Source organism: Glycine max, chromosome 1 (assembly GCF_000004515.6).
Source record: "Glycine max cultivar Williams 82 chromosome 1, Glycine_max_v4.0, whole genome shotgun sequence".
NCBI classification, from domain to species: Eukaryota; Viridiplantae; Streptophyta; class Magnoliopsida; order Fabales; family Fabaceae; genus Glycine; species Glycine max.
Window position 1 is genome coordinate 8351723 of NC_016088.4, and position 22684 is coordinate 8374406.

Sequence of the window (22684 nt, forward strand, 5' to 3'; positions counted from 1 at the left end):
AACCCTAATTGCCTAAGTCTCTCATCGTTGTTACCTTTTTCTCTCTAGACAAACATTACCAATGCTGTCTAAGTCCGTCAACAAGATATGACGTCGTTTTCTAGTTTTTGGGCCAAAAACAATTAAAAAATTAAATCACGACCGAAATCCGCATAGAACATCTTCGTTATCCAATTTAATTTAAATTGAAGCATTTTTAATAATTTAAGACCAAATTGAATATTTTAAAATAATTTCACACCAAAAATTAATTATTAAGCCTTTATATATATATATATATATCACCGAACCCCCTTGTATACCGAACCCTTTTGTTCCTCAGAAACCGTCTTTTTCTTCTTCCTCCTGGTTGCGGCACAACAATGGAGCCTGGTCGGTGACAAGAGTTGCAGCGGAAGAGTCGGTTTCCTTCACAGTGTATTCTGTGTTGCTTCCTTCCTTCCTTTGTGTATCAGTTGACGCCACCATGCCGTCAGTGCAACGGGGAAGCTTCTCCAATCGCCAAACCCAATTCTCCGAGCGGTATTCTCCTAAACCTAATTAGGGTTTCACAATCACTTCAACTCGATAAAAAATTAATAATAATTAAATACAAACTGTTCAATATCTTCTTACGCAGGAGGCAGAAGATTATACAACAGAGGAAGTCTCTTCCGATTGCTCCAGGTATGTATCTGTGCATTGGCTCAACCTTTTTAGTGTTATCACTTTCAATTTCAACCTGTGGCAATGTGTAATAATAACAATAATAATGATTCAGAATGTGCTTATTGGTGTTGCCATTTTATTTCTGTTGCAGTTGAGAAAAGACTGGTTGAAGAGGTTCGGAAGCACGATGTGTTGATTATCGTTGGCGAAACTGGAAGTGGAAAGACCACTCGTAGGTTACATTTTATCCTTGTGGAGTGCTTATCACAGTGTTATTTGTAATTTAGTATTTTTCAGGAGAAAGTAAAAAGAGGTTTTAGAGATAGTGGGTTTCACTATATTGTGTGTTGTGCTGTGTAGAGATTCCGCAGTTTCTGTTTGATGCTGGATTTTGTTGCGATGGAAGGGTTATTGGGATAACACAACCTAGACGTGTGGCTGCTGTCACTGTGGCTAAACGTGTTGCTGAGGAGTGTGGTGTTGAGTTGGGCCAGAAGGTCGGGTATTCAGTTAGGTTTGATGATGCTACTTCTGGCTTAACAAGGATCAAATATATGACAGATGGGTTGCTTTTGAGGTACTAGTTTTGCATAATATGGGCTACTTTTTTGCTTTTTCCATTAAGACTGATTATATAAAACCTGGCCAATCAAAATGCAGTGCTATAATATTTTTCCTTCTTGAATATTGATACCAAACTACAGAAGATATTAGATACATAACTTAATTTTAGATTAAGTGGTTTTTTTTTTTATTTGTGTGAAGTTATCAAGGACTGGTGATTTGGTTAAGCCCCTCAAAAAGATCCCCCCTTATTGAGGTGGGGTTGTGGCTTTAAGATGGTTACATGATTTGGAGCTGCTAAAGAGGTTTTGAATTAAAATATGTTGTTTCCCACGTTTTTATGAGTATATGCATTTTGCTGTGCTTACAGGGAAGCATTGTTGGATCCATATCTTTCAAAGTATTCTGTTATAATTGTTGATGAAGCACATGAGAGGACTGTTCATACTGATGTCTTGATGGGCTTGCTAAAAAGTGTACAACTTGCTCGGTCAAGTTCTGTAAGTGGTGGCCAGGGCCTTAATTTTGGAAACAAGAATATGAATAAGTTGTTCGAGAAAGAAAATGATCAGAGTGGCATTTTTCTTAAAAAGCCCCGCCATGAGAAGTATGCTCCATTGAAGTTAATCATCATGTCTGCAAGTCTGGATGCACGCGCTTTCTCTGAGTACTTTGGTGGTGCCAAAGCTGTTCACATCCAAGGGAGACAGTTTCCTGTAGATATATTTTATACCCGTGATGCAGAGACAGATTATTTAGATGCTTCCTTGATAACAATATTCCAGGTCATTGGTTTATTCAGTCCTGTAATTCAATATAATGTGATTTAATTTTCATTCTATTGTTAGATAGAGATTTTGCATACCAAACAATTTATTAGTCTTGGTGCATTGGTTCTGCGTTTTCATTTTTCGTATGTACAGTTTCATATATCACTGAGCATCCCATTCTATTCTTTCTTGTTTGTGCACTGCCTCAATCTTTCTTGGTTATGATATTTTTGTTTCATGCTTAACATTGTTGTGATGAATGAGAAATGAAGTTCATAAAATTGCTGCTTGAACTTAAAGTCATATGTTCTTGATTTGTAGATTCATTTAGAGGAGGGCCCTGGTGATATACTAGTATTTCTGACTGGGCAAGAAGAGATTGAATCTGTTGAAAGGCTTATCAGTGAGAAACTCCCACAATTACCTCAAGAAAGTCAGAAGCTTCTAGTTGTGCCTATATTTGCAGCTCTTCCATCTGAGCAGCAAATGCGGGTCTTTGCACCATCTCCATCTGGGTTTCGGAAGGTACCCTCGCTATGCATTTGATGTCTCTAATTAATATATGTTGTGGATAGAATTCAATGTAAAATAGGGAAATAAGTTTTAGTTAATTATTTGTAAAACTGTTTTTATTTATTTTAAGCATTTGGCGTGCCTTGTCTTGGTCTCTATTCATTCTTTTGAAAAACCTTGTTTTATCTGATCATGTCTACAAATTTGAATAAATATTGGTCGTGTTATTTTGAGTGCCAGTAGGTTTAGGACATATGGACTCGATTTTATATTGCTTAATTTTAAATATGCAAACGTCATCGCTGGAAGTTTTCTTGGGTACATGTGACTTGTGTAATGATCATCTTCCCTCTTCATTCTTGATTGATAAATCACACCACTAATCTTTAAGTATGTAAACAGCATTATGATTTATGTACTCAACATGATCCGGCTCCTTTGATGCTAGTTTATGCAGTAATGTCATTTGTTTTGCAACATTGTCATTTGCTGCTTGTCATTTGTACCAGACTTCCCCTTTACTATCAGTCACAATTACCGTGAAGCATTTGTGTATGCCTACCAACGATCTGCCATTACTGAGCCCATCGTCATACAACCTATCGTCATAAAGGGTCATTGCAACTAATCATTTTTGTCATCACCTCTACTACCACCAATGTTTTGATGTTTTATTGCTCTCAAAACTAATGCTGCTTCTGCTTTAGAAATCGAACTGGCTATAGTTCCTATAGATAATACATGGATATAACAAAATGGTATATGCCAGACCATATAATTTTAAACTTGAGCATCACCTATTGAATGCAACCTTATGTATATTTAAAATAAACTTGTGAGATTTATATCATATCAGGCAATTACTTCTTTTTAATTGTATTAAACTTATCTCTTCGTCGTTTTTGAAGGTGATATTGGCAACTAATATTGCTGAGACATCAGTAACAATTCCCGGAATCAAGTATGTAATTGATCCTGGATTTGTTAAAGCACGTTCTTATGACCCTGGAAAAGGCATGGAATCCTTGATTATAATACCTACATCCAAGTCCCAAGCTCTGCAAAGAAGGTATGGTGCTAGATTATGTCCGAGTCTGTTTAATTTTTAATTGTCGCTTGCGAATATTGGTTGAATTAATTCTGTTGATGAAAATGACATCTCTGGTTATTCTCAGAAAAACATTGTATTGCATAACAAGTTAGATGTGAATCTACCATTATTCCACGAATGTTTCTAGTACTTATTATTTATTTATTTTTAAATTAGTATGCTTGCAGATGCTTGTCCATTTTAAATTTTGTTTATCAATGAATGTGGAAGATTATAAACCTTGTAATATATATTGTAAAAGAAAGAATAAACCTGTTAATGTGAAGTATCACTTTATTTCTCATAAAATATTTTAAGTTCTGAACATATTATGTTATACAATTTCTTGTCTTGAATTATGATTTATGTTATGTTTTTCTTTTTAAATCTTATTTTTGTTATAATGAAATTATTTGTATGTTATTCATACATTTAGTTTCAGCTAAATTATTTTCATGAATTTAATACATATTTAAATAATTTTACTGGAAGAGTAATATAAATTGATTAATAAAGTTGTCTTTTTTTGGTATTAGTGGGCGTGCAGGGCGTGAAGGACCTGGAAAATGCTTCCGTCTATATCCTGAAAGAGAATTTGAGAAACTTGAGGACTCAACAATGCCAGAGATTAAGCGTTGCAACCTTTCTAATGTCATTTTGCAGCTTAAGGCTTTGGGTGTTGATGACATACTAGGGTTTGATTTCATTGATAAACCTTCAAGGTGAGAGAACCTTCTAGAATTTTGCCCTGGCAGTTTCCTGACATTTGCACATGTATGGATATTTATGTGATTTAATTGTTTGTTGATAAATTCTCTTTATCTTGAAAAATAAAGTGATTGAAGCAGAAGCTAGATATTATTCATATTCAGAAAGGATAAGAAACATATGGCATTTATATAAATAAATAACCAAAAATTAATAAAAATTTTATATACATTATTGCAGAAATACTTGTAGGAATATTTATCCACTGGTGAAGTAACTCAGAAGAATCTAGAGACCAAACCTATCAAAATGTTGCTCAGACCATGAACTTGCCTTAGAAATTGTACCTGTATAGATAAATATCTATGAATCTGATTCTGAAAACTACAAAATATTTTAAACTGTACTTTATCAAGAATTTTTGCACCCAATGAGGAAACAAATTTAGGCGGAGAAGTCCTGTTATATAATGAAAAGCTTTCAGTTATCCTGCCTAAAAATAATCATAAATGCATCGATAGGAAGTGAGACAGTAGGAAGGAGATGAGTAACTGATAGAGTGTTATACATTATATAATGCATTGCATTTCAATGTCACCTGAAATCATGGTTTAACAATATAATTAGAAAATAGAGCCTGCATTTCCTTTTTTGATTTGGTGTCTGTAAGACTAAATAACCCTGCCTTTCTTAACTATTTAAATTTATTGCAGAATTATTGATTGGATATTGACCAAAGTGGATTTTTGTTTTATCATGGGGAATTATGGTTTCTGTAATGACCATAGTTATCAATAGCCACAAATGGCACTGCTATATATCAAGCAGTGGCGGAGTGTTGTAGCTGCTGGCTGTTTTATTTTTGAATCGTGCAAATGGTAGTGGAAATCACGACCAGATTGTGGAGGATAGTGCCGTTATTCCCTGTTCACACTTCAGCCTCTCCGTTTTCCAGCCAAGCCCATTCGTGTTGTGGCCAAGCTCACCCCATTGTCTTTCTGTCTTCTATGATAACCATCGGTTTGTCCTTTTTTTATTTATTTATTCATTATATGTGACCTTATATCTCTGTTATTTGTCAATCTATCTTTTAGAACACGTGCATGCTCAGCCAGCTTATTGATAGACTCAGAAATTCAGCTCCATTTTATAGAAAACAACTCCTCACAATCAGTGATGTTAACCTCTGTTTCAAGTGTTTGCAAACTAAAGAAGAAGAAAACCAAATAGAGCTGGACTCCTTCAGAATTGAAATAGGAACAGGAAAGTCACTGGAAAGTCCTGGCAGAGATGGATAAGGACCTCCTCCTTACGCAGCAGAGCCAATACCACCCCAAAAACCACTCAGAAATTCCTCCCTTAAATAATCCTATCTCTCCCTCCTCGTGTATGATTCCCATATCCTTTTCCCCCAATCTCTTGGTACCACCTGTCTATTCAGTCATTCTCTCTCCCTCATTCTGTTTTTCCCTTTCTTTTAGTGTCACATGTCCTCCTCTTCTCACATACACTGATACACACACCCACATACCTTGCTGCCCTTTAGGCTCATTTGTGACTTGACCCAATTCCTCCTTCCTTTCCCTGCTTCTCCTCTTGTACAGTTTCATTATGGGCTTATCACTTCTATTTAATCTTCTTTCTGTTTTTAGTTGCTTTTTTTTTTTTAATCTAGATTCTATAACACCTAAACAGCTTACTATTTGAAAAGATGTTGCTGTACTCTTCTTTTTTAGTTGACTTGATTGTCTCTTTACATCTCTGACCTCTGTTTTCTATTTAATCTTCTTTCTGTTTTTAGTTGCTTTTTTTTATTTTTCAATCTAGATTCTAGAACACCTAAACAGTGTACTATTTGAAAAGATGTTGCTGTACTCTTCTTTTTTAGTTTTTTTTTGGAAGGCAAAAATATAGATTTATTAATAAGATAATACAGTACCAGGGGTACTGTAAGATAAATACAAGGCACCAAGTGTGCCACCTTCCAAAACAGAAACCAACAAGCCCTAAGCCCAACAGCACCCAGCACGAAAGGAATACAAAATATTAACCAAAATACTCCGAAAGATTGGAAGACCAGTGGTTAAATTGAGTATGGAATCCTTTCTCTCTAGCTTTTTGCCAAGACCAAGCAAGGAATAAGGCCTCATCCATCACTTTATGAGGATCAAAAGGAATGCCCTTAAAGAGTAAGGAATTCCTGTGCCGCCATATAGTAATAGTTAAGGCGATCCACCACCCACAAACTTTGCTATGCTTTCTTCCTGCACCAAAACCATTGCAGAATTGGGTAAAGTGACTAGCAGGGTCATTTGAAAGAGCACCAATAGCCTGGATCCACTTCATGGATTCCCCCCACAATCCCCTGGTCAAATTGCAGTGGAAGAAAAGATGCCCAGCCTCCTCCTGATGACCCCCGCAAAGAGGGCATAAAGAATCCTGGATAGGCACATTTCTCCTTAGCAGATTGGCCCTAGTGGGAAGCCTATCCAGCAGCAACCTCCAAGAGAAAACCCCAGCCCTCGGGGGGATTTTCAGCTTCCAAAGATTCTGGAAGAGACTCCTTTGAGGAACAGGGCTAGCAGAAGACATGAGGAGCCTATAGGCTGACTTAGTAGAGTAGAGGCCATTAGGTTCAGCTTTCCAAGACATTGAATCCTGCACCTGATACTGAATAGATATGGCAGAGATGTCATCCATGAAAGCTATTGCTAACTCATTCTCATGGTCAAACAGATTCCTTCTCCACTTAAGATCCCAGCTCCATAAATTCTGATAAAACTTCCCCATTTTAGAGATGGGGAGATTCTGTTGTCTGCTGATCAGGAAGAGAGGATGGTACTTTTGCTGGAGGTTGCACCCCTCATCCACCCAATTATCCTGCCAGAATCTTATTTGATCCCCACACCCAACCTTCCAAGCCATGTTCTGTTGAAATATGATTGAATCAGGCTGGTGATAGAGCTTTTTAAGATCCTTCCACCATTGGGAATGGCAGGCTTTATCTCTGCCCCACTTCAGGTCTGACCACCCTCCATATTTAGAGGTTAAAACTCTGCCCCACAGCTGATTGTGTTTAGAGGCTAGGTCCCAAATCTTCTTTTTTAGTTGACTTGATTGTCTCTTTACATCTCTGACCTCTGTTTTGAAGTTTAGAAAAACAGGGGAGAGATGACAGGGACTTTCTGAATGGCTTCAAATTAACTATGACATATATGAGATATCTATTCTTTTCCCTGTTGTTGTGTATAGTATGTTCTTCACATTACTTCTTTGCATTCCACTAATTTTTCTGTAGCATCCATCCATCTCCTTTTTTTTTAAGTTTGTTTTTATGTTCTCATTTCTCTGATTGTTAATCATAGCTTTAAATTAATGGTGAATGTGTGTCTGACTATGATTTTTTTATTATTAATTATATAAATTTAATATTGGATTCTTTTCAGTTTTTAAGCATTTATATGTGTATACTATAAAATAATTATTATTTATTTCGTATATATAATCTTCAGTATATCAGCCATTATGCTATGCACTATCTTGCTATAGCATATGTGAGTATTGTACCCGGTTCAGAATATGTAAGCTAGTTATCCAGCTGTCCTTGACAGCTGGCACCTAACTAACTAGAAGCTTGCTGTGCAAGCCTTAGAATCTTCCTCTAGAAGTTTATGTAACTTGCTCTTCAAGTCTCACAGCTCTATATAAACTACAGTGTAACTGAAAACAGTTGGGAATAATATTAGAATTCATAAATCTCACAAGTTCTCTCTCTCTCTCTCTCTCTTCACTCTCTCTCTCTTTTCGATTATCCTTTTCTAATTTAGCAATTTTGGGGTTGTGCTGCAATTTCGAATTGATAAATTATGGTCATGATATAAGTAATTTTCACTTGATACCCTTTATGCTTGCAAACATTAGTACCAACTGACCAGTGGCTAGTCTTAGGAAGAATACATGAGGTTAATATACACTTCTGTTTAACCAGATGTAATATGATAGTGTATAAAGGATTTGGTGGTCTATTCTTTTGCATCAGCCATTACTCATTAGGGAGTTAAAATATTTGTGATGTTTTCACATGTATTGTACTCCAGAACTGAATTAGCATTTTTCATGGATCTTTGTTACTATAATTTTTGAAAGTATTTTGAACTTACAAAATATTACTCAAAGCTGCTTATCACTTGTCTGAACAGGGCAGCTATTATAAAATCGTTGGAGCAGCTATTTTTGTTAGGTGCTCTAACAGATGAATGTCAACTATCTGATCCTGTTGGTCATCAAATGGCTCGACTGCCCTTGGATCCTCTTTATTCCAAAGCTCTTATTTTAGCTAGTCAGTTTAACTGCCTGGAGGAGATGTTGATAACTGTGGCACTGCTGTCTGTGGAATCCATATTTTATAGTCCTCGTGACAAGTTAGAAGAGGTTTGAGGACTGAACACCAACTGTATTATATTCTTATCATATTCTATTTTGATGTTATGATGAAACATAATACAAAGACATGTCAGTGATTGGATACTGCACTAGTCTATCGCTCTATTAACTATTTAACGGAATATTTGTAAATATCGCATGGTTTGAACATTTGCAGTTGACTGACTGTATGAAGGCTCTGATCTTCGTATATTACCATATACTGCCTGTTTCCTCTTAATATTTATTTAAAGTTATAGTGTTTCTCCCATTTTTGACCAGGCAAGAACTGCAACGAAATGCTTCTCAAGTCCAGTGGGAGACCACATCACTTTGATTAATGTGTATCGAGCATCTAATGATTTCTTGGAGAAGAGATCAATGGAAATGAATATGGCAAAGACTGAAAAGGTTTATAGAAAATGGTGCAAAGAAAATTTTATTAATAGCCGGTCTCTTAGACATGCTCGTGACATTCACAGGTAATTTTATTATGTTTAAGCCAACTATCAAGGACACAAGATAATGTGCTCAGTCCAGAGTCCAGACATTTATGCTTTCTCATTTCTAAAATCTTTTTGCAGGCAGATTCAGGGACATGTTGAACAAATGGGTCTGAATCTTTCTTCTTGTGGAGATGATATGCTTCAATTCTGCAGATGCCTTGCTGCTTCCTTTTTCATCAATGCAGCTGTCAAGCAGCCTGATGGGACATACAGGTATCCAATTTAACTTACAAATTCTTGGGCTGGCCCGTCTGTGTGGCTTGCTTTCTATTCCCTCTGTAATTATGTCAAATTCCACATTTAGTTTTGAAATTCTTTATTGGTATTTTGACTCACTAATTGGAATCCTTAACTGCATATATAATTTTATCATATATTGATTTTGCTATAAAAGACTCTTATTACTTAGTTACATGACAGGGCTTTGGCAAGTGGTCAGATGGTGCAGATCCACCCTTCTTCTGTATTATTCCGGCAAAAACCAGAGTGTGTGATATTTAATGAGTTGGTCCAAACTAACCATAAGTATGTCCGAAATTTAACCAGAGTTGATTACCTATGGTTAACCGAGCTGGCTCCTCAATATTATGCTATGCACAATTAAATTATTGATGTTGCCACTAAACAGGTGATTAACATTACATTATTTTAATCTTTTTTCTTGATCTTGTTTGAATGATTTAAATACTTTTATCATGTGCAAAATTGATGGTTTACTTCCACAATTCTATGTAATCCCCCATTACTGTCTTCATTATTGGGGGTCGGCTGCAATGCAATCCAGGATTTAAAACACTCTGTGTGTGCACATTAATTGCCTTCTACAAGCCTCTCACAACCTATGCTATAATTGTTACACCATAACATATTACTTCCAAATCCAAAATTAATATAAAAATAACTGCCTTGTAAAACTACCTGATTCATAACTTGGCCTATCAATGCTTCCCCATACTGATGCAGCCAAGGGAGTCAAACTTGATATTTTACTTAGACTCAGGAAGGGGAACCAAAATTGTAAATCATGTTCTCATTTGTTCTTGCATTGCCCATCAGTTTCATTTCTCTAAAATAACTTGTTTGGTGTTTTTGGTGAACACTGGGTTTGTCCCAGGGTCCTTCAAAGTTCCTGGGTTAATTTCAAAGGATTTGGTATGAGCAAAGATGCCAAAAAGCTTTGGCATTGTTCTTAGGCTGTGGTTTTTTGGCATATTTGGTTGGGAAGTATTAAACTAAGAGAGTTGCAGATGAAAATTGTGTTCTCTTGTGGAGAATTCTGCATTAAATAGTGCTTATACCATTTGATTTCTACATTTGTGCATTAAACAGCCAATCTACAATAAATGCTATCCTTCAGTTGGGATAACTAATCAAGGAGATAATACAGCTGTATAATCATGTAAGATCTGTTGTTTTGAATGGCCAACAAATCTATGCCAATAATAACAAATATTCTGCAATTTGTGCCAATTAATAACTAATATTTTGCTAATCAATTCCATTGACATCCCACCTCAAATTGATGTTGGTAAGTCTAAGCATCAATTTGCTGACTAGGAAATTATGGCGCTTACATGTCAAGGATTTGGTGAGAATGTCAGCGAGTTGAACAAATGTAGAAAATGAGGCAAGGTGATAACTTGATGGTCTTACGACTCCCAGACTGAGTGACAATCAACCTCTATGTGCTTCGTTCTTTTATGGTAAACAGGATTTGTGGCAATTTGAATGGCACTTGTATTGTCAACATGCAGTGGAGTTGGTTTTGCTTGTGAAAAACCAAGCTTTGAAAGGAGACCGTGTAGCCAAATAATCTTAGAGCATGTAGCAGACATGGTATGGTATTCTGTTTTAGTGGATGATTTGGAGACCGAGTCTTGTTTCTTGCATTTCCAAGAGATTGGAGCTTCCCCTAAGAACATACACCAGCCTATAGTGGATTTTCGTGTGTCTGGACATCCAGCCCTATCAGAATCACTGTATGCTTGAAGTTGTGTTGATGCACCAGTAGGGAAGAAAAGACCTTGGCTGGAAGTACCAAGTAGATACTTAATAATACGGTGTACTGCTGCTGAAAGATGCAAATGCCGACAAAATTACATGAATTTGCTAACTGTGTGGACAACAAATTAAATGTCTGGTCTGATGATGGTTAGGTAAATAAGATTTCCAACCAGCTTACGATAGAAAGTTGGGACTTGTAGAAGCTCACCTTCATCTCGTTGCAATTTCAAATTAATTTCCATTGTAGTGTCAATAGGAGTAGAATTAGTGAGACCAACTAATTGAATTAGATCTTGAATATATTTGTACTGATTGACAAAAATGCCTTTCTGTTGAAAGTGTACTTCTAATCCCAAGAAATAAGTGAGTTGGCCAAGGTCTTTCATTTGGAAAGTTGAATGCAATAATCTCTTGATTCTACTGATAGCCTCTTGATTTGATCCGACGACCATAATATCATCCACGTAAACAAGAAGTATGACAATTCCTTTTAAGCTCCTTTGTATGAAAAGTGACAGATCATACCTGCTTTGTATGAAGGAAAAATCAAGTAGTGTTGTGCAAAACTTTTCAAACCTTATTCTCGGTGCTTGTTTCAATCCACATAAAGAATGTTTCAGTTTGCAAACATTAGGCAAAGGTGCAATGTTGTTAATGGCGGATGGCGGTTCATGGCAGAAAATCAAAAATCCGTCATAAAAATATGGCGGATGGCGTAGCGGAAAATGGTGGACGTTATGGCGGACAAGAAAATAATAAAAATATATGTATAAATATAAATAAAAAATTTAAAAAAAACAATGGATTGCATTCAAATAAAAGAAAAAAAAAACAAAAAACGGGTGTCAAAAATAAAAAGGGTGTCAAATAGAAAAAGGAAAAAAAAAAGTTACCCTCATCAAAAACGGGTGTCAAACAGAAAAAAGAAAAAGCCCTCAGCCCAGGAAAAAAGAAAACAGACAATTCTCAAATACCTAGACTTTTTTCCTTCTTTGTTTAAGAGGCCAGTTTGTCGTCGCCGTCGCCGTCGCGCACCAGAGCACTGTCGTCGCCGTTGGTCGTCGGTCGTCAGTCTCTCTCGTGCATCGTCTGCTGGTCTACTGCCGTTGCGCTCGAGAACATCGTCAGCGGTTGTCATGTGCGTCACCGGCGCCCGCGCTATCGTTCGTCGCACTGGAGACTGCTGCTGGTCGCGTCGCTGAAGAGGAGAAACTCGGGTATGGTTGGCTCGGGTCAGCCCAACCCCTGTCGCACACGTTTTTTAAAATAAAAAATCTGCTATTCCGCCATTCACGTGATTCCGCCATGATCGCCATGGCTATGGCGGCCGTCATAGCGCCGCCATAAGCAACCCGCGACGCCACCGCTATTTGGTGGCGTTTTTCCAAAATTCCGTGACATCATTCCGCCATGGCCGCTTTTTAATAACACTGCAAAGGTGAAGGCATACCAGTAGGAAGTTTGATGTAAATTTCCTGAGGAATGCATTCTTAACATCCATCTCGCGTATTTGCTAAGATTTAGATGCAGCAATGGCAAGAATAGTGTGCGCGGTAGTCATTTTGACCACAGGTGCAAAGGCCTCCTCGTAATTAAGGCCAAATTCTTGCTTATTCCAAGAACAACCAGCCTTGCCTTGTATCGATTGATTGATTCATCCGAACAAAGCTTTATATTGAATACAAATTTGCTGCCAAGGGGTTTGACAAAAGAAGGACATGTTACATCATCCCATGTCTGATTTTCTTCTAGTGCTAGAAGTTCTTTTTCAATACCTTATCTCCTACATTTATGCTCCATGGCCCTATATAAGAAGAAGGAATAGGAACAAATGCTATAGTTGCTGTCAATGATAAAGGGAAAGAAAAACCATACATTTTTGGTGGTTTACTAACGTGAGTACTGCGACGTAAAGGAGCTGGTGCTGGATGAAGCACTGGATCAATAGCCAGAGATTGATCAGAAGGGGGCCTTGGAGGTATGGATGGGGATTTGGTAGAACAACTTGATGTCTCTGATACACCAATAAAGGTTGTGGTGCTGGTTTTCCTACAAAATTGTTAGGAAACAATGACAAAATAGATGTGGATGTAGAAGAGGGAGTGTCTTGGTTAGTTGGGAAAAAATATGTATCTTCTTGAAAGATGACATTTCTAGAAACTCGAAACTTGTGTAGATTGGGATAATAACACACAAACCCTTTATGGTGGACAGAATAACCAAGAAAAGCACATTTAACAAATTGAGTTGTGAGCTTGGTGCATTCTTATGGGGAAGGTGGACATACCAAATACAACCAAAAGTGCGTAGATTGGAATAAGTGGGTTTGTGACCAAATAACTTGAAGAAAGGAGTATCATTGTTTAATGATTAAGAAGGCATGCGGTTAATAAGGTGGACAACAGTGGAGAGGGCCTCACACCAAAATCGAGATGACACAAAAAATTCCAACAAAAGGATATCGACAACATCAAGAAGATGATGATTTTTCCTTTCAGCTACCCCATTCTGTTAAGGTGTGGAAGGATATGACCTTTGAGAGAAATGCCATTTGCTTGCAAGAATTCCTAAAATAAATGAGATGGATATCCCCCCCCCCCCCTGTTGTCGAAACACAATTTTAATCTTGGAAGAAAATTGGGTCCGAACATAGGCATGAAATTTTTTGAAAACAAAGAATGTTTCATCTTTAGAGCACAAAAAATAGACCCAAGTGAAACGAGTATAGTCATCAATAAAAGTGATGAAGTATTTGTAATTAGCATGGGATATAACCGATGCAATCCCTCATAGATCATTATGAATCATATCAAAAGGTTGATTTACCTTTGATTTATGAATTGGAAATGATATAATTTTAGTTTTCCCAAGTTTGCAAGAGTTGTAATCGAATTGAACAACACTAAGAGATGGGGAAATTTTATTACCAACAACACCAAATTTTAGTAAGACATGAAGTACATAAGAGTTTGGCTTACCAAGGCGCTTATGCCATATTTGAAAATTAACAATAGCTGAATTACAAGAAATAAAAGGCGGAAAAGAACATTGAGACCAAGAGAAATAAAGAGGAAAAAGACTTTCAACTTTAGGCCCCTTCATGATCATCTTCCCTAATTGTTGATCCTGCACAAAACAATCAGATTTTGAGAATGCAACTTTGCAATCATTGTCAACTAGTTGACCAACAGAAATAAGATTACTAGTGAGACCAGGGGAAACAAAACAATTGGTTAAAAAGGAGGAAATGCCACCAATAGCTGTGATTGGTACTGTTTCCATTAGTAGTATGAATTTGAAGGTTACCAGAATATCTAGTGACATTTTTAAGGGATTCAACATTGTTGGTCATGTGATTGGATGCACCGAAGTCAAAATACCATGGAATACAAGAAGAAAAAGGTTTACCTGAAAGTCATAAAGCAAAAAATGCAGAAATGATCATTTGTTGGACCATTTCAGGGGTTATTGGTTGCATAGAGGTAGGTGCATTTTGATTCGCAGAACCACTAGCAGTAGAAGGACCAGCCGCAGTTGCAAAGGCTGTTTTAGTTTTCCTTGATGGTCTTACGGGACATTCTTTAATGATATGGCCATCTTTCTTGCAGTAATTGCAAAACTTTTAAGGACAGTCCAAGTTCTTTGCAACAAAAGCATTGGAAAGCACTCAGGTCTCGACATATAGGTTTTCCTTGTGCAGCATATGCAATTGGAAAAGAGCTAGATTTTTGTTGTTCCATGGTTGCTTGAGTTAGGAGACGTTGTTCTTCACGAAGAAGCTCATTGAGGCATGTATCCAAGGATGGAACAGGAGCTCTATTCATGAGATTGGATCGAATACCCTTAAAGTCAGATCTCAATTTCATAAGAAATTGATCTCTTTTTGTAGTCTCATGAACTTGTTGCACTGCAATTTGACCTTCATTTGACAAATCTTCATAAACAATGCCAATGTATTCATCCCAACGATTCATGAACTGATAATAGAATTTAAAAATTGAGAGACTATCTTGTTGAACTATGGCAATTTCATGTTCCAGCTGGAACCTTCTAGCAATATTATTTTGTCTATAAATCTTATTGAGATAGGCTGAAATCTTGACTACAATGTTGAATGGTCAGAGATTGGGAACAATATGAGGATCACCAGAGCCTATGATCCATGACATGACTTGTACATCCTTGACTTCTCACTTAGCATATTTGTTCGGCTGGTTTTCTTTGTTACGAGCAGAACTGGTGCCGTCAACATGACCCCAAAGGTTCTTACCTTTGACAAATATCTGGAACTTGAATGCCCAAGCAGAATGGTTCTTGCCATTAAGGCAAATGAATAAGACATCATACTTGTCACTAGACATAAGGCTAGGGAAAAAAAAAAGTAATCACAAGAGAGAAATCACAAAAGGAATAAGGAGCAAGAACTGGATAGTCTTGCAAAACCAAGAGGCTAGGAATTTTGGACAAAATTATGATAGAATCGCAACCTAGACTGATACCATATTAAACTAAGGAAGTTGCAGATGAAAAGTGTGTGTTCTCCTATGGAGAATTCTGCATTAAATAGTGCTCATACCATTTGATTTCTACATTTGTGCATTAAATAGTCAGTCTGCAATAAATGCTATCCTACATTTGGGATAACTAATTAAGGAGATAATGATTATTGTATAATCATGTAATATCTGTTGTTTTGAATGACCAACAAATTTGTGCCAATAATAAAAAATATTCTACAATTTGTGCCAATTAATAACTAATATTCTGCTAATCAATTCCATTGACCGGCAGAAATGCTAGAATCTTCTCAGCACAGCATTCTTCTAAGTTCAGTTGGGATCAGCTAGTTTTCCTAACTTGTTTGAGTTTTCTGCTCATGGTCTTTTTAGAGGGTGTCTTTGTTAGATCTTCAGAGAGATTGGCATGCTTTGTTGCATGTTTCTTGATCTTTTTTTCCTGTTTATTTTTGGTTGTCGTGATCTTTAGTTCTTGAGGATTTATAATCCTCTTATATCTTTCTTTGCATATAATATATATGCATATAACCAAATACACCAGAGAAAAGATGCAATAGATACTTCCTCCACATTTCTTACGCAATATTTAGAAATAAAAGTGATCTATTTACCTTGCAATAATGTCATGGTTCTGCTTTCTGCGTAGGGACATTATAAACTTAATGAATCTGCCAATTTCTTGTGCAGTCATATTCCCTTGCATCTAATATCTTGTTGTGAAACATAATATGGTTGTGCACAAGTCTCCATCCCCCCTGCCACCAAAAAAACTGGGACAAAATCATTTGTTTTGGACTTTTTTTTTTTTTGCTCAGCAAAAATAGATATTTTTATATATATGAAGAGTACCAGTGGTACTAAAGATACATAATAAGGATTATGTAGCCAGCTGGTTCCTTTGGTTGTTACAAGGAACGTAGCTAGACTCACAATAACATATTACAAATGTCCAGCATATACTATCCCATCCTAAATACAAAAACCTGCTCTTAGATGACCGTTTTTCTAATTGCTGGCCATTTGACCCCCTCCCTAGCCCTCTGACATTGTATATGATAATGTTCATGGTGAATTTCTCCTATTTCCCAATCTCTCTGTCTCTTTTCTATCTCTTTCCTCCATTTCCATTATTTTGTCCACATAATTCCTTTGCAGTGACCCACAAGTGACCCCTAATGCTTTTGCCACATCCCATAAGGCTTCTGCCTCTTGCTTCTGAATGTTGGCAAATTCTGCCTCCTCATTCTCTATTTGTGCTGACATGTCATCTATGTTGGAAGTGATTTCTTCTTGTACAGACCCACATTTCTCTTTGTTCTCACACTGTTGCTGACGTGGACTTGATATAATTAGATCTGTGGCCATGTCTGTGTCTGAGCTTGGTCCAGCTACACAGCCCAACTGAAATTTCTTTTTGAACCACCTTTTCCGCGAGTAAACTTGCAACTTGCTTGTTTGTGGTCTAGAAAACTGTCGTTCTATTGTGGCATGGGGGTGTCGGTAGCAAAGCCCAATCCTCTTTCAGATACTCCCTCAGATTCACATGACTCCTTTATTTTGAATTCCTGCCTACCCGTGATATCACCGTGAAGTTCCCCTTCATAGTTTCCTTTTTCGCACACTCTCTCAGTCCTCACTGCAGCGATTAAGTTCTCGATGCCCTGCACTACGCCATTTGTGTGAATATTAGCTTGTCAGTCAACTTGGATGACGTGATGGCACACAAGCTGACTCGCGAGAGTAGCCGTTGAAATGTTACCTGTCTGATTGATAGCCATTGAGCTAATTACACACGAGGTAATGTCTTTACCCTTTTGCTTGCTGTTAGCTTTTGGTCCACTAGGTAAAAGCACTTTTTCATGATTCTTTGTTCCCGACGGCGATGCGGTGGTGGGTGTTGTCTGCACATCGATGTTTGCGAGCGCCGCCGTGAACTCGTTGGGTAAAAACACGTTTGCCTGAGTCTTCTTCTCTGATTGCGACGCAATAGTGGTTGGTGACTGCGCCTCGGTGTTTGCGAGCGCCACCGTGAACTCGAAATCACCTATCATCTCAAACCTACACCTATTTTCCTTAAACGGCGTTCCGGCATCACTGTCTTCTGTTTCTATTTCCTCTGATGAACCGTAAACGCTCCCTCACCGGCAATGGCACATTTCTGATTTGCTTCCACATTCTTCCACTACGTGCACACTATACACCTCCCCTTGGATGTATACGTTGACTGTGTGCTGTATAAATGGCCTCCACGGTGTTTTAAGGAGGACCTGTGCCCTATCCATCCTCTGAACCAGTTCGACGTCGTCGTCCACGTCCACCATGTCTCCAATGACAGCCACTATCTTACTGATTTGGTTCGTGTCCCAAGCCAGTAGTGGGATGCCCCAGCGGTTGACCCAAGTCATTATGTACCTTGTGCGTAATTTCGGGTTCCATTTCTCCAAGGAGTGGAACGGAGTGGCCCCTCCTTCTTTTTCTTCCTCCATCATTTGTTGTGCTCTGTCGTCGGTGAGGCCTAGTAGCAAGACCATATCGTCCCCCATATACTTTGGCGATACATCAGCACCAATATCCCAATGTAAGTCGTCTTCAACTCTGTCGAACATCACCAGATTTTTTAGTCTCCCCACCCAAGCCTCATTAAGCCACTTGTTCCCTGTTTTTGGTATGTCTAGATACACTGATGACCATGATCCTTCACGACTATGGTTTTCGTTGCCTGCTGTTCTCGTTGAACTTGAGCTTCTATTATTCCTCGTCACGACCTCCACGTATGACCCTTGATTCAATCTCAGATATAGATGTCTTTGTTGGGTGCCTCCTTTTCCTTTTGCTCATCATATTCCACTCGTTTAGCTTCTGGGTTTGTCTTTTCATACCTGTCTCTCCCAAATTTTGGGATGTTGACATACATCTTGAGCCCGCCAAAGACGATGTTATCTAGTTTCCTTTCTAGATTGTACACATCCTCCACATCTTTAAATCTAGCAAACCCATACCTCCTACCATTCTTGTTCCGATTCTTGGAGATGAAGATCTCCGTTACATCACCAAACTTTTTGAAATGGTGCCATAGGTCTTTCTCGGTTGCATCCTCGGGGAAACGGGTGAAGTAGAATGATGCTATGTCTTTCCCGTCCCTCCAATTAGCTCGAGTGTCTGTCCATTCCTGTTCTCGGCGTGGTTCCGACGGGGATCCTCCCTCAAACTCTCTCTGTCTCTCTCTGTCTTCTCTTTTCTAGACCTTACTCTCCCATCCAATCTCTCTCTCTCTCTCTCTACTCATTCACTCCCTTACATTTTTTATGATTTTTGCTAAACATATTAGTTTTGGACTGTAGTTGTTGCAAAACAACACTTTCTTTTTTCATATTTTTTTTTATCAACAAATGTTAATTGTTAATTTTTATTAGTAGGAGAAATCAAACCCGTGACCTTTCCTTTTTTCTTAACCACCCGACCAACCTTATATCTCCCATTCTTTTTTCATATTGGTTCTGAAATATTTGATTTTTCATATTGTAGGTTACTAGATTATTTATCTGTGAAACAGATCAGTGCAAGCCTCAGATTATGCCCCGCCACTGGTTTATGGATCTTTTCATAATGAAAGGTTTTGATTTAAGGGGCTTGCCTTTGGCATTTGGTAACTATTGGATGCCTGGTATGTGGAGATGCCACTGAATCCTCTAATGACAAGCACTTCATGCTGAGTTGTTGTCACGTTATTTTCTCTTGGGCATCTATGGCCACTAAGATTGAGGAAAAAAGTATGTGGTAGTAGGGTGCACCTTACAGTTGTGACCTCATTGGTGTGGTGACTTGAACAACGGAATTGAGTAGACTATCAAGTTGTTTATAAATGTTCAATTCTATCCCATTTTAAAATGCTCAATTCCTTAGTGGTAATGGTAGATGATCATGGTTTAAACTTCTAGAATATGAATTGTATTAGTCTGAAAAGTTATTCTTTAAATTCACATTTATATGCACTACATATCAATTTTTAGGTTAGGGCAATTGTTCATTTCTCCCTCATTCAGCAATATTTGAGGTCCACTAAATATTATATTATTATATTTGCTTTGTCAAGTTACTGTCACTGAATATGATAAGGACCGGTGACATTATGGATACAATGTTATCAATGACAATAAACTTATGCCTAAAGACGTTCTGTAAGCTTTGGTTGTAGTTATTCCTTTTATTTTGTCATAATGCAATGTCTTTTTCATCTTTTTTTTTTTATAAAAAAATTAAAGTTGCTGCTGTTTAAACACTATGCATCATTTTTCATTTTCAATTTGCTAGTTAACTTACGCCTAAAGACGTTCTGTAAGCTTTGGTTGTAGTTATTCCTTTTATTTGTTCATAATGCAATGTCTTTTTCATCTTTTTCTTTATTTATAAAAAATTAAAGTTGCTGCTGTTCAAACAGTATGCATCATTTTTCATTTTCAATTTGCTAGTTTCTTCTTACTTTCTATTTTCGATGATGATACCTGGGTGCCCGTATTCCCTATCAAACTCTACGCATTCTCATTTTAAAGATTTTTATCTGCAGCTTAAAGTAACAGTACTCACATGCTTATAAATTAAGCTGCAAGTTAAACACGAGTAGCGTAATGATACCTGGGTGGAGAACGATTAGCGTAATTTATTATAACCTCTGATTTGAACATAAAAGATCTCTTTGATGAAGATTTTCTGATACTTAAACTCTTTTCTATAGTGGGTAGTAGTTAGCTAATTAAATTAAATTACTAACAAGTTCTGTGTCATTTAATTTCTTTTGTACTTCGTTAGATGAAGCAAAGCTAATTTGGAAATGCCGAGCGTCAAAACGAAAAATGTTTAAACTTTATATGAGAAAATTTAATTGAAAACTAGAAGAATAAAAACTCATATTTTCTATTGACAAACGATTGAGGGGTTATTTATTATTTAGTCTTTTGTTTTTTGTTACAAGTGGAAGTTGTTTTCCTTAATATTTATAACTTAAAAATTAACACAATCATTGATATGTTTTTTTTTCTCTCTATTTTTATTTCTCTCTCTATCATTTAACCCATATTTTCTTCATTGGTTTCCTTAATACTTTTGTATTTTGTGCTGCAGAAACATCACAACTGGAGAATATCTAATTTGATTGGTGAATTGAATACTTAGAAAATAAAAAGACAGTTTTAAGCATTTTAAAAAAATCCTTTGTACGAACAGGTTTTGTATTGACAAGTACTTTTTTATATATAAAAAGAATTTTAGACTGTAAAAGAATTAAAGTTAAATAATAAATTGAGGAAAATAAAGAAAAGACTGAGGTAACCAAAGAGGTTAGTTGAATAGAGTGTGAGGGTTGGTATAAACTCTAGGGTAATTATCTTCAATTCATACTAAAAAAATTAAGGTAAAATAAGTTAGTTAATACTTAATTATTATTACTTAAGATGCGTTTGAAAATTTGTTAGAATGACATTGAGCGAAAATTTTACACTTGAATACATAAATGAAGAAATAAGTGAGTGTTGGATTGAATTGAATATGGGTTCAGTTGGATGAAATGAAACTAAAACATACATAATTAATTGTGAAAAAACTGCCATTTGTTACCAAGGAGTTATGACACAAAATGCATGATAGAGAAAAAAAAAACTCACCAGTTTGAAAGAAAAAATAGAAAATAAGTACAAATTGGATTCACCTACAGAATATAAAAATAGCTAGGTATCTAAAAATAATCATTTTTTCTAGCAATAACTTATTCATAATACTAAAAATTCCATTAAACACCTGATGTGAAATTGTTCTAATTATTCTATAGTCTTTAATTTAAGTTTTGAATTTATATCTGTCTTAAATATTTAAAGGGATAATTTATTATTCATACTGATTTTATTCTACTTTTTTTAAAAGCAAAAGGAGAATATTAGGAAAAGCCGGGAAAAAGTATTCCAACCGGGTTGACACTCTCACCCCACCAAACCAAACAACACCCTCTAATTTCGTTGATAAAAAAGGAAAAAAAGAGATGAAGGAAAAGGCATGAGAGGACATAAAACCAAACTCATAAAAAAGAGGTTATCTAATCCTATAGTTAGGAAGAGCTATCTTATTTCTTGAGAACTCTAAACTAATAGAGGGAGGTATAGTATCCCGCCACAAAAAATCATGAAAAGAGAGACCAAGAGTGACAATTTTATCTGCACAAGAATTGTCTTCTCTGTAAGTGTGTGAAAAACTAAAGTCAACGCTCTTTACAAGGTGAAGACAGTTTTCCCATCTATTAAAAATCTTCCAGGGAACACGAGATCTATTAGAGAAAGCCTGCCCAACAAGTAGAGTCACACTCTAACCAAAGAGAGTGCCAACCTTTGGAGATTGCAATTTCAACAACAATGATGGCCCCTAAGAACTCAACATAGATGGACTTAGAGATGCCCAAGTTTTTAGCAAAGCAGCCTAGAGAAGCAATGGAATAGTCGAGAAATATTCCACCACATGAAGCTTTTCAGTAGCTCAAAGTCTTTAATGGAAGAAGAAGTTGGATGAGGGGAGAAGTTACCTGTGATGAAAACACTAACAGAAATATAAGTGACCTGCTGGAAGCTGTGCCTTTTGTTTTCGAATCTGGCCAAGTTACGAGAAGACCAAATGAGCCAAAAGAATATTGTCCTCTAAAATGAACAGTCTTTTAAAAAATAATGATTAAATATTAAAAGTAATTTTTTTCATAGAAAATATTGATTAATATTGTTAATACACTTTTTATGATAGTTTCTAATAAAAAAATTTATTAAATTCTTGATTAATATTTTAATATTTTTAATGGTGAGATATTTTATTTAAGTCCTATTTGAGTAAATTTCTACATAAATACTTATAAAAAATTTAAAAATAAATATTTTTCTTCACAAACTAATAATAACATACACATAAATTAAA

At 36.5% G+C, this 22684-nt stretch overlaps 1 protein-coding gene across 4 annotated transcripts; it reads left to right on the top strand.

The window, feature by feature from the left end:
- The first annotated feature begins 211 nt into the window (after positions 1–211).
- LOC100782527 (pre-mRNA-splicing factor ATP-dependent RNA helicase DEAH10) lies at positions 212–21409 on the top strand. 4 transcript variants are annotated; one of them, XM_026127868.2, is made up of 13 exons: positions 212–522; positions 620–666; positions 800–880; positions 1009–1225; positions 1583–1997; positions 2304–2507; positions 3404–3564; positions 4122–4307; positions 8493–8724; positions 8998–9197; positions 9300–9434; positions 9642–9849; positions 20861–21409. In XM_026127868.2, exons 1-12 carry the CDS (start codon positions 467–469, stop codon positions 9823–9825), a joined length of 2118 nt encoding a protein of 705 aa, XP_025983653.1. In that variant the 5' UTR covers positions 212–466; the 3' UTR covers positions 9826–9849; positions 20861–21409. The 4 variants fall into 4 exon arrangements, with proteins under 4 accessions (XP_025983653.1, XP_003517845.1, XP_040874006.1 ...); XM_003517797.5 differs by lacking the exon at positions 20861–21409 and adding an exon at positions 19268–19912; XM_041018072.1 differs by lacking the exon at positions 20861–21409 and adding an exon at positions 19296–19912.
- The last annotated feature ends 1275 nt before the right edge of the window (positions 21410–22684 follow it).

Coding starts and splice junctions, on each gene's coding strand:
- LOC100782527 (XM_026127868.2), top strand. CDS start 467: ATGCCGTCAGTGCAACGGGGAAGCTTCTCCAATCGCCAAACCCAATTC. Junction 1,226..1,582: donor ACAGATGGGTTGCTTTTGAG/GTACTAGTTTTG, acceptor CTGTGCTTACAG/GGAAGCATTGTTGGATCCAT. Junction 2,508..3,403: donor CTCCATCTGGGTTTCGGAAG/GTACCCTCGCTA, acceptor TCGTTTTTGAAG/GTGATATTGGCAACTAATAT.